The sequence below is a fragment of the Nerophis ophidion genome, linkage group LG10 (assembly GCF_033978795.1).
Source record: "Nerophis ophidion isolate RoL-2023_Sa linkage group LG10, RoL_Noph_v1.0, whole genome shotgun sequence".
Classification (NCBI taxonomy): Eukaryota; Metazoa; Chordata; class Actinopteri; order Syngnathiformes; family Syngnathidae; genus Nerophis; species Nerophis ophidion.
Genome location: NC_084620.1, coordinates 24,661,971 through 24,674,349, shown reverse-complemented (window position 1 = coordinate 24,674,349; position 12,379 = coordinate 24,661,971). Strand labels below are relative to the sequence as shown.

At 42.1% G+C, this 12,379-nt stretch overlaps 1 protein-coding gene across 4 annotated transcripts in view; it reads left to right on the top strand.

The window, feature by feature from the left end:
- LOC133560502 (uncharacterized) overlaps positions 1-8,828 on the top strand; it is a 33,839-nt gene extending 25,011 nt beyond the window's left edge. For all 4 annotated transcript variants that reach the window (XM_061913088.1, XM_061913089.1, XM_061913092.1 and 1 more), the window contains 18 exons: positions 749-883; positions 957-995; positions 1,070-1,195; positions 1,263-1,389; positions 1,466-1,636; positions 1,713-1,909; positions 1,984-2,118; positions 2,195-2,233; positions 2,308-2,448; positions 2,633-2,709; positions 2,811-2,834; positions 2,914-3,211; positions 3,372-7,715; positions 7,795-7,864; positions 7,945-8,049; positions 8,118-8,357; positions 8,435-8,556; positions 8,625-8,828. In XM_061913088.1, coding sequence (XP_061769072.1) covers positions 749-883; positions 957-995; positions 1,070-1,195; positions 1,263-1,389; positions 1,466-1,636; positions 1,713-1,909; positions 1,984-2,118; positions 2,195-2,233; positions 2,308-2,448; positions 2,633-2,709; positions 2,811-2,834; positions 2,914-3,211; positions 3,372-7,715; positions 7,795-7,864; positions 7,945-8,049; positions 8,118-8,357; positions 8,435-8,556; positions 8,625-8,684 — 6,450 coding nt within the window. In that variant the 3' untranslated portion in view covers positions 8,685-8,828. The remainder of the gene's footprint in view (positions 1-748; positions 884-956; positions 996-1,069; positions 1,196-1,262; positions 1,390-1,465; positions 1,637-1,712; positions 1,910-1,983; positions 2,119-2,194; positions 2,234-2,307; positions 2,449-2,632; positions 2,710-2,810; positions 2,835-2,913; positions 3,212-3,371; positions 7,716-7,794; positions 7,865-7,944; positions 8,050-8,117; positions 8,358-8,434; positions 8,557-8,624) is intronic.
- Positions 8,829-12,379: the final 3,551 nt, after the last annotated feature.

Genomic DNA, 12,379 nt, shown 5'->3' with positions numbered 1-12,379 from the left:
GTATGGCGAAGTAGTGCCTGGCTAACTTGACAGTAAGAGGATATATGGGCTCATTGTTCTTCCACCATAGAAGTAAGTCAAAATCTAGTTTTTAATGCAATATGGTCTTAAATCTGCTGCTATAAAATCACCAACTGCATTTGTTTTTGCTCTAACCCTGTCTAACTCAGCGAGATGAGGCTGCTTGATGCGGTGGGGAGCTGTGTTTGCACCACGCTCGTCTTTCTCTTTGTTGAAGTGATTTTCACTTGGGGGTGGTGCCGCTTTAAATGGGTTAGCATGTTTGACGTGCTGCCAGAAGCATACCCTACTGCTGCCGAACTATGTCGGCAAACCGCTTTCGCTTTGTCCACCTCTTGTCCTCCATTGTTGTATCACACCGCTAGGCCAAAGTGTTCCCAAACGGGAGATCTTAACAAGGCAGGAGGGTTTTCCAGCTCTGGCTTTTGCATTTTGTTGTAGCCCGGTCGTTGCTAGCATGCCGTGTGTTGTGCCTCGGTGTGCATTGTTTACACAGCATGCGGTATGCTACTTATGTCCGCCCGTGCGGTGCGCTACTTAATATGTCCGCGTGGAAACTCGTTCGGTCCACCTCAGTTCCGAACCGAACCCCCCGTACCGAAACAGTTCAATACAAATACACGTACTGTTACACCCTTAGATTATACAACAGTGCACTTACCAGATGTGAATGGACACAAAATCACTTAATGAATGGCTTCATTGGATGTCTCTTTGTGACCTTCAGGCGTTTGTTCAGATGGAGAACGCAAAGGATGTTCTGGCTGCTTACGTCGCCAGCAGGAACAAAACATTTGCACTCGAAGGCTGTAGTAATAAACTGCAACTACATGTGTTGGGTACATATGTCTCCATGTTGCCGGTACGCAGTAAACACTTTGGGAGGCTGTAAAGGGGCCAACATTAGTTACTGAGTCAAATACTTTGTGTTCCAGGATGGTTTTTACCAATCGCTGATGGCTATAATGAATTATGTAAGTAAATAAAAACATTGTAAATGTAAGGATTATTTGTCTGTCTTTTAATCGTTTTACCTTTGAAACTCCAGCCTGTGAGTGACTTTACGTCGAGAACCATCTTCATCAAGAACATCTCTCAAAGTGAGACTATTAGCCTCCGGGAAGATTTAAGGAAGATAGGCTTTGTCAAAAACTTTCTGCCTCTCCTTAACAAGGTGCGTTGATGTCTTCATGATATGTCAGTGCTGGATGGGTTAGTCATATTCAATCTGCTTGTTGCAGCTATTTGTTGAGTTTGAGTCTGATTGTGATGCTGATCGCTTCGGAGTGTGGTGCTCTTTGCTGAATCGGTGTCCTGCCTATGAAGTCTACAGGCTGTGGTGTCCTGAAATAAAATGCTCTGCCCCACGTAAGCTCACTGGGAGAGACTGACTACATCATATGAAATTTAAAGGCAATGATAGCAAGCTTGCTTTTCTTCACAGTACCAATGCTTCCTGAGAAAGCCATCCCAGACAGCAGTTTGGCGGTTGCCAGGGCAACGCTTCCTACATTAGACTTCAGTGTTCCGGAGGGAAGCTACTCTCCATTCTTGCTGACCATACCACAGAGACCCTACCTGTTCCCAACAACGTTTTGCTGGTTTAGTATCCCAGGTAAGAGCCCACAGTGATGTAACCAATGGGCTCATGTAATGAAGCTGCCGTCGCTCACATATTATGGTCTTCGCAGAGTTTCTGACCATCAAAGAAGAAGCTGACATTTATGAGGCCGAGCGTCGAGGTGTGACAGCCCCAACGATCATGTTGACAGGTTTTAATGCAGACTATAGTTACGAGCAAGTGGCCAAGCTGGTGTGGCCATATATTTCCCAGAAGGACCTTCAGTCTCTGTACTACAACGTGATCGTGCTGCCAACCCAGAGGAGGGTAAGCACACTCCAACCATCTCCTGACATACACACTTTTTGGACATGTGCTCATCCCGACTATTTTGGTTTCAGAGCTTTGTACATTTCAGTGAATGGAGCGCCTGCTGCCGATTTCTCAACAGTCACTTACAAACGAAAGTGTTGGACCAAACCGAAAAACTCTCTGTGCACTTTGTCCTGTCACCCATGTGTCCAGAAAGCAGCGAGGTATGGACTCTGGGGAAACACCAGTCAAGGTGTTTCGATGACATTACTCATCATTTTACTTGTACTCTCTTGACAGGAGAACTTGTACAAAAGTCTGATGCAGCTGAGCAATGCTGTGAGTCAACCAGGAGCTAGTGACAAAGGAAGTGGAAGCCGATCCTCAAGAATGCTTTGCTTTTTGCCTTTCAGCGCATTGGACAAGTGGAGACGTTGGCCGAGCGCCTGCTTTGTGTGAATGTCTCCTGGCTCAACGAGTACATTGTTAAACAAGTATTAGATGTTGTCACATCTCATGCAGAAGTTGTCAACTTCCTGCCTCTGGATAATCGGGTACATGACAAATACTGTCAATCCAATTACTCCAGGTGTCATGTGTCTATCAGAAAAATGATTTGCTTTCTCTTTATAAATCTCTTTCTCTTTCTTAAAAAAAAATATCAATCGGTCTCTACCTTTTCTTTGTCGATCCATCTCTATATATATTTCTCTCTGTCTCTTGCTATCTACACCACAGATATGCATCGAAATGGCCGACACTACAGGCGTTAAGTGTGTGGAGGAGAAATCCAATGATTTGTCAACAAAATTGCGGTAGGTGTCATATCTCATTGTGTGTGTGCCCATGCATGTGTGTTGGCAGCCTTGTGACACAGCATTTTGATAGCAATATTTCTCCTTGCTCTGGTTTTCAGGTGTGAAGTTAAAAGCTTTGAGAGGTATGGATCTTAATGTGTTTGTCATGGTAATAGAAAACGTAAAACTCGGTGCTAGCTCTTTGTTTGGATTTGATTTCAGTGTAAATACCTTGAAAAGGCGTCTGATGGATCACAGTGTGATTACATTGTGCCCTGAGACGGACAGGAAGAAAGTCAGCTTCCAGGCTGCTGTGTGCTCCACGGTTACTGCTGCTCCAATCGCTGTCCCTAAAAGAACAACAAAGGTGGCACAACAACAAACTAAGGCTAAAGATGACGTTGGGAAAACAGTGGCCCAGAAGAAAAAGAAAATTACTGCAAAACTGGAAGATAGAGCACCGGGAGCCTCGGTGGGTCGTTATGCTTCTCCCTCCCGTCGAAAAAGTGTCAATATATGGGTAAGTTGTGGTAGCTCAAGTTCCTCGTTTATTGTTGTCTCTTGTCTTTTTTATTGGAAGCCAGTGAAAACACTGCAAACCTGAGAAAATAAAATAAACAAGATATTATTCAAGTAAACTGTTAATTTTCATTATTTCTGTCTTTTCCATCCAATCTCAGGTGGACTATACTGAAGACCGCATTCCTCCTTGGGCAATGTTTTGTGAACCTTTTAAAATGGATGAATTTGTTACTGTGGATGAAGTTGCGGAGGAAAAAGCCAAAACAAGTTCTACTGAGGTCTCCTCCAATCTGATTTCCAAACAAACCAACACCAGAACCTCAAAAGAGTCAAGGAGTTCTGAATGCCCCTTATCCTCCACAAGAACCTCATCCAAATGCAATCCATCTTCTCATTCAATGTCTCAAAAGTCAAATAGCTCCTTCAAAGCTGAAGAGTTAAAGGCTGAATCTCAAAAAGATAGAATGATAACTGTCGCAACCAAGGAAAACTTTCAAGTGTTGGACAGCGTGAGTGATGAAGAGAAACCTTCCTCAGAAGACTGCAGCCTCAAGGAGCTTAATATCTCTGGAGATGGCGCTACTGAGGTCCAAGTAACTCCAGAGCAGCATCTCATCAGCCAATTTGAAAATGACACAAAACAAATTTGCAAGGACACTTCTCCACAAGTTGACACACCCATAAATATAGATGAAGCGAACAAATATATTTTCATATCTCCTCTAAAAGACAAAGGAGACGTGCAGAAGACAAACAGGAAAGATGATAAAGAGGTGATAGCAGAATCCTGTCAAACAAACAAAAACAACAATGACAAACACCCTCGAGATACCTCAGGTAGCCTGCTCTGTAAAGAAGACCCTATGACTTCACTAGAAGAAGAAGAAGCATTATACCAGGTGATTGATTCTGTGGAAGAGCAGCCAAGTTCCACCAAGAATAAGGCAGACAGTGAGCGTGGGGTGACTTCTTCAAGCAGAGCATCCAAGAGAGAACATGAGTCTTCAAAAACGCATCAGGCTGAGGTAAAGGACCCCACCACCTCCGAACCTCCTAAAGCTGAGCAGAAGTATCAGGTTGTTGATTATATCCAAGTTCAACAGTGTAGCAGCAGATTGACACCCGATAGGAGGAGGAGGAGCACCCGAGGGAAGACCAAGGTTCCAACCATAAAGGATGAGGAGACCACTTTCCACATCTTAGACTGTGTTGACACTGAGACAGTACAGGAAGAAACCAGCATCACAACCAGATCCAGCAGAGGAAAAAGAGGAAGACCACCAACAAAAGATTCCCCTAGTGGGAAAAGAGGTCATGAAGAAATGACACCAACGAGGAAAAGGACAAGAACTTCACAGGAAACCACCAGAAAAGAAACTCCAACCAAGAAAATTGAGCCTGTCCACAAAGACAAACAGAAGAGTCCCCCAGCTACGAGAGGAAGGGGAAGACCTAAGAAATCAGTCGAAACCACTAAAAGTGAAGATGACCGCTTAGACGCTGGTGATGAAGAAGAAGCCACATTCACGGTCCTGGACTGTTTGGAAGATGAGATGCTCCATGATGAAGGTCCAGCCAAAAAAGATGGTGGTGATGATGATGAGAAAGAGGGTAAAGATAAGGCTGTGGGAACATCACAACATACTAAGTGCACTCAACCACACCACCAGCCAATACATTTGTTTCTTTCCTCTTCAGAAGAAAACACAACCTTGTTGACAGTGGATAAGGTGGGAGAAGTTGATGACAAAGCATTCCTACCCAACTGGAGAAGCACATTGATCTCTGGTGAGCATCATCAGGATGTCTCCTTAGAAAAGGAGGAACAAGATGCTTGTGATGAAGAGGAAGCAGCCACGTTCCATGTCCGGGATTCAGTGGAGGAAGAGCCCCAACGTGATCACAATAGTCCTAAGAAGGATGTGACTGACCACCAACATGAGGAACAGTCAAATAAGATCATGGATATAGCTGGAAAAAAACCTTCAGACTCTGATGATAAGGAGGACAAAGAAGAAGCTGAAGAAATATCCTGCCATGCAAAACGCACTCGACAACACCACCAGACAAGACAACTTCTTTCTTCCTCTTCGAAAGACAACACAAACTTGGTGACAGATAAGTTGAGAGAGGTTGATGACAAAGAAGCGTCTTCGCCCAAATTGAGAGGCAGAGCCAAAAAAAGTAGACTGACTTCTGGTGAGCATCATCATTATGCTTCCTTAAAACAGAAGGAAGAATGTACTGGTGATGAAGAAGAAGCCACATTCCAGGTCCTGGATTCTTTAGAAGAAGAACCGCTCCATGATCACAAAAGTTCAAAGGAGGACACTCTTGACAATCGACATGAGAAGGAAGGTGCGTGTCGAGTTGTAGATTGTATGAATGAAAATCCATCCAAGAAACAGCCTTTAAATGGTGATGATGATGATGATGAGAAAAAGGCCAAAGATAAAGCTGGGGAAACATCACAACATGCTAAACGCACTCGACAAAAACGCCAGACAAGACCCCCTTTTTCTTCCTCTTCTGAAGATACAAGCTTGGTAAAATTGGATAAGGTGGGAGAGGTTGATGAAGAAGTATCCCTGACCAACAGGAGAGGCAGAGCCAAAACGAGAAGCAGAATGATTTCTGGTGAGCATCATCGTGAAATGTCCTTAGAAAAGAAAAAAACAATTGCTGGTGATGAAGAAGAGGCCACATTCCAGGTCCTGGATTCTGTGGAGGAAGAGACGCTCCATGATCACAATAGCCCAAAGTCCACTGACAACCCACCTGAGGAAGAGTCCAATGCTATGGATTGTTTGAATAAATGTCCTGCTGAAGTAGAGCCTTTAGATGGTGATGAAAAGGAGAGTCAATATGAAGGTGTGGAAACATCACAATGTACTAAGCGCACTCGACAGGGACGCCAGAAAAAGAAAAAAAACTTAGTGACTCAGGACAATGTGGGAGAGGATGAACGGGTAGAGCCTGATGAAGTTTCCAACTGGAGAGACAGAGCCAAGAAAAGGAGCAGACTGACCTCTGGTGAGCATCATCATGATGCTTCCTTAGAAAAAGAACAAAATACTTGCAATGAAGAAGAGGCCACATTCCAGGTCCTTGATTCTGTGGAGGACGAGACGCTTCATGATCACAAAAGTCCAGAGAAGGATATGACTGACAACCAACTTAAGAAGGAAACAACAAATAATATGGATTCTTTGAATGACGGTCCAGCTGAAGTAGAGCCTTTAGATGGTAGTGAGAAGGAGATTAAAGATGAAGATGTGGAAACATCACAATGTACTAAGCGCACTCGTCTAGGACGCCAGAAAAAAAACCCAACCTTAGTGACTCAGGACAAGGTGGGAGAGATTGAACAGGCAGAGGCTGAAGAAGTGCCCAAATGGAAAGGCAGAGCCAAAAAAAGAAGTAGACCGACCTCTGGTGAGCATCATCATGATGCCTCCTTAGAAAAGAAAAAACAAAATGCCGTCATTGAAGAAGAGGCCACATTCCAGGTCCTTGATTCTGTAGAGGATGAGACGCTTCATGATCTCAATAGTTCAAAGGAGGTTATGACTGACAACCAACTTGAGGAGTTAGAGACAAGTAATATGGATTCTTTGAATGAAGGTCCAGCTGAAGTAGAGCCTTTAGATGGTAATGAGAAGGAGATTCAAGATGATTTGGAAACCTCACAATCTACTAAGCACATTCGACAAGGACGCCAGAAAAGACACACAAGCTTAGTGACAAAGGACAAGGTAAGAGAGGTTGAACAGGCAGAGCCTGAAGAAGTTCCCCCGCATAACTGGAAAGGTAGAGCCAAAAAAAACAGACAGACTTCTTGTGAGCATTATCATGATGTCTCTTTAGAAAAGCAGGAACAAGATGCTGGTAATGAAGAAGAGGCCACATTCCAGGTCTTTGATTCTGTAGAGGAAGAGACGGTCCATGATCACAATAGTCCAAAGGAGGAGGACATAAATGACAGCCGACATGAGGAGAAAGGCACATATCAAGTTGTAGATTGTTTTAATGAAAACGTGTGTAGTAGCATTAAGGAAGAACCTAGTGAGGACATCATCTCTGTCAGCACATGTGAAAAAGTCAAACTGGAAACTGACGTGAAAGCGAAAGACAAGCCCAAACTAATGCACCCTAACAAAGACAGCAGCGTTTGGAAGCTCGACCAAGTGAGCGAGGAAGAGGATAATTTTTCTGACGACATGGCCGAGGAGGAGGAGCTGAAGAGGCGAGCAAGGGAGCGTAAGCTGAGCCCAGATGTAGTAGAGGAGATGACCCTGGGAACAAAGGAAAGGAAGCCAAGTGAAGGAAGTAAGGATAAAGAAGAGCTGCTCACTCTGGATGACATTTCTGACGGGGAGCTACAAACTCTGGTCACTCTGGATGAAATTGTAATGGAGGAAGAAAAAAAGGTTCAACAGAAGACACACTCTCCCCGCCAACATAGCGAGGAAGATCAATCAGAGGACTGTCTGAACGATCAGGTGATATTTTTCATCCTGTTGTGGAGATACTTAGCTTTCATGAGTGACATTACTAAAGGTCATTTGTTGGTTCTTATAGACTTTGCTAACTTTAGACGGAGCAGGCGGCGAAGATGATTATGACGACGAGGACGACGAGAAAAACACAGGTGTTTTTTCCTATATATCTACACACACTTTTTTGGTTTGTTTATGTTAATGTGAAATGTGACTTTTTTTTCCGCATTAGAGGCCAACACGGATTTTGTGACCCTGGATCAGGTGGGACAGGTTGAAGAGGCACAGTCGGAAGAAATGACCCCGCCGAGCTGGAAGAGACGCAAACAAAGTCCTGGTTAGCATCACAGTGTCACAAAGTAGCACCGTTTGCCCCTTCCGCTTCCTTATGTTGTTCTTTCGCAGAGGGGAGCACCAACAGAGGGATAGAAGTGGTCTTAAAAGACCATCCACCTACCTCCTCGCCAAGCGTCCACCAGGACAAAGAGAGGGAGGAGGACTTAGCTTTATCTTTTAGACAGACTACAATTGGGAGCAAAGGGGAGGCGGACATTATTGCTACAGAAACAAAGCGAGCACGTTCTCTGTCTCCATATGTTTCAACAAACTTTAAACTGCCAGCGTTCAAACCCAACAACCCTCTCGGTATGACACACTCTTATAGTTCCAAATTTCACTTTAGTACAATTGATCAACTCTTCATTTCCTTTTCTTATGTGCAGGTACAGAGTTTGTGGTGCCCAAACATGGTTATTTCTGTGAACTTTGCTCCATTTTCTACCTAAAAGAGGGCACAGCCAAAGAAAAGCACTGCAGCAGTAAGAGACACTACAACAACCTGAAGGTACATTTAATGATTCATCATCATGTATTCATCTGCTCCTAATGAGCGTGTATGCTGTCTTTCCACAGAAATATTATCAGCGTGAGCAGAAATCGAGCGCATCAACCCAAGGCTCCATCTCTGACTGAGTTTCAAAAAAGGCCGCAATTTTAGCGGCACTGTGGTTTACTGTGATTGAAAACTTGTTTGTCTTACCTAATTTGCATAGTACAGTATCACTTTACATTTACTTTAGCCAGAGATTTGTGAAATCATTAAAAATTTACTCTGAATATGTGGTCATGCTTTCTAGATGATAGACGGTTTCACCTGATTTATTTTTACATTTACATCTACTAAGAATAAGCTCCCTTAGAAAAACAAATGCCATTCCTTCATTTCTATTTTTTCTCACTATGAAAGTGTTATTTTTTGTGGCAAAGTTGGTCCTCTACAGCTTTGTGCTTGACTTGAACTTATGAAGTCCCTAAGACGAGACACATTTTAACAGATGTTGCATACTCGATGTGACTCCCCTTTAATGGCAGCATATCAGTTAAACACATGTGAAGGAACAAGATCAGTGCGTTTCAAACTGTGGTATGGTACACAGGCTCCATGTAGTGCTATGCCAAATAATGAAATATTCAAACACATTGTTACTGTTCAAACTGTGTGGAAGGTACAGTGGTATAAATGTAAATACACTTGTTAAATAAAACCTCTGCCTTGTTTTTAATGGAAATTTAGACCCACTATGCTACTGTATTTTATTATTGGTACTTGGGGAGCGAAGTGTTTTCTGAGGTGGTACTTGGTGAAAAAAAGTTGAGAACCACTGAACCGGATCATTTTCACAAGCTTTTTGAAATTGTATTCAAGCTCATTTTAAAGTCATTTAACAATTCCATTGCTTTAGTAGGGTGTTAACTTCCAACTGAACAATTAAACTTTGTTTCTAATTCATAGAAAACGATCTGAAAATAGGGCTTTTTGCCTAAAATTTGCTAGCGAGACTTATTTCTCAAAATAGCAAAAAGGCTACAAAGACAAATTCCATTATTAGAAATTATGATTTTCAATGAATGTCTTCTCTGCTTCATGTGAAAGTAAATGTGTTTGATGCAAGAACGTGTTGTTACATTCAAATAACTAACAGATGCATTTACCCACGTTCCTTCGTTCAACGATCAAAACAGGTCACTGGTATAAATGTGTCACTCCCCCATGAGCATTATCGATTGTATATGTAAACATAAGTGGATGCCACAAGAGCGAGCTTCCGCAAAGTTGAGCCCCAAGGGAGAATGATTAATTACCTTTATAGCAAAAGAGCAAAATAAGTCCAAACTGTTTTCAGGAGGGTGAGGCCCATCCATCCACCCATCCATTCATTTCCTACCACTTGTCCCAGTCCAAGGGGAGGTGTGTGTGTTAAAATCATGATTGTTGTTACAAATGACAGATGTGAACAAAATATTGTATTGTCTGTGTTATGATGTAAGTGAGGTGTGGTTGAATTGAATAATTGTGTCATTGATAGAGCATTCTATGACTTTTCTTAATTTGATTACATGCTATAGTATAATTTTAATGTTATTTTTTTGCATGATTTTTCTATCTCTATTTTAGGCATACTTTCCAACCTTGAGACCTCCGATTTCGGGGGTGGAGGGGGTTGGTTGGGGCAGGGAGCCCGGTTAAGAGGGGTGGCGTATAATTCACCAACTCGAGTATTTCCACATATATATATATATATATATGTATGAAATACTTGACTTTAAGTGAATTCTAGCTATATATATTTTATTATATATATAAATAAAATAAATAGTTGAATTTCAGACGGCACCTACCGAATACACAGTAATAAAAACAGTTGTTCTACAAACTGTACTGTGCTTGCTGGTTACTAAAAAAACAACACTTACCTTTCACTATTTGATTAACCTTTGTTTTGCCATTTGCGTATTGGCGAGCGATCTCCGAATCCGGGAACATCCTTTACGGATTTTGTTGTAGACATCCGCAAATGAGAACAAACAAATGCTTCCAGCTATCAGCATAGCCATCTTTGTCTCAGCATAAGTTACACCATCGGGTCTCCATTTTGCGAGGTGGGCCATAATACTGGGTTGTGAACGATGCTGCGCTGCGGACGCTTTGTGCTTTGCTGACTGACCTTTCATGGCTGAGTGGATCCGTTCACTGTTCAATTGAGAAGTCTGTTCTACAATATTTACAGGCAACACACCCCTTCCCCTTCGAACTTTCCTGGATAAACTGAAATTCTTGTTTCCAATCGTTCTGGAACTTTCAAGCGTATTTCTTCATTTTGCTCGTCGACTGTGTAATATATTGGGTTGGAGTCAATAACCAGGCGACGTGATGAAGTTACGTCTCTTTACTGTGGGCTTCAGAACAGACATTCTATTCTATGTACGGTAGATGGCAGTATTGTCCTGTTTAAGAGGGTCACAACATTGAGTCAGGTTCTCATGGAGCTAGAATGGGCGTGGTCTCCAGCGCCCTGAATTTCGGGAGATTTTCGGGAGAGAAATTTGTCCCGAAAGGTTTTCGGGAGTGGCGCTGAATTTCGGGAGTCTTTCGGGAGGGTTGGCAAGTGTTAATTTAGGTAGCCAGGGAGTGCAGATGGAAATTAGCTATAATCTGGTGCAGAACATATCTGCCTTTGATTTTAATTTCTCTCTGCATTGTCCCTTCAAATAAAGACTAAACTAAACCATCATTTTTACCGTAAATTGCTTTTGGTTCTTAACAAGACGTCTCGGGAATGAAAATACCGAGAGTGACTCAGCAACCTGCAGTACCGCTTCCGTCCATATAGGATGCACTTTGAAGGTCTGCGCATTAACGCTGCCAGACCTAAATACTTTTTTATATACATTGACTTTTCAAAATTTGAAATATAAAAAAATTGTGTCACCACAATAATTTTTACGGTAAATTGTTTTGTTTTTAAACAAGGCGCCTCAGGAACGAAAATACTGGAGCGTGACTCAGCAGCCTGCAGTGTCGCATCCTTTCCATATAGAGTCGCTGTTGGTGCACTTTGAAGGTCTGCGCATTAAGGTTGGCAGACTTAAAATATTTTTAATTTACATTGTCTTTTTAAAATCTGAAATATTAGAAATGGTCTAAATGGTGTCATATTGAAATATTTTAGCCCAACACGTGTTGTGTGTTTTTACCATGAATTGATAAACGTGGACCCCGATTTAAACAAGTTGAACAACTTATTCGGGTGTTACCATTTCGTGGTCTATTGTACGGAATATGTACGGTACTGTGCAATCTACTAATAAAAGTCTCAATCAATAAAAAAAACTGCTTTAGGTGATTTTCATGTCCACCTATTCAGCTGGCTTTTAGGACCCGAGAATGCCATAGTAATCCTAAGTATTCACAATTGTGAAGAAGTATACAAACAATTGTACTTTTTCAACATTTTGTGTCACGTACAACTGAACAAATGGAAGACTCTTCGACTATTAGAATGCGGCGGAGAGAAGAAAAGAACAGTTATGTCCGCTGACGTCACTTAACGGCCTACTGGAGGTAGTATAGCCCTTTAATGCACATTATTATTAGGACAATTAAAATAGTGCAAAAATCTACATATTAGTCAAGTGCGGAATGATAAAAGTTATTTTGTGGTGCATTGTTGACCTGTGACCTCATATTAATTAAGATTGTTTAGTTGTTTGCTGAATTGAGTAGTGTTGGTTCTATTAAGGAGTGTGTGTTTGTGTGCAAGCATGTGTTAGTTAAAGAGAGGTATGGGTTTTGAGGGTGGTGGTGGTGGGGAGGGGGTAATTTAATA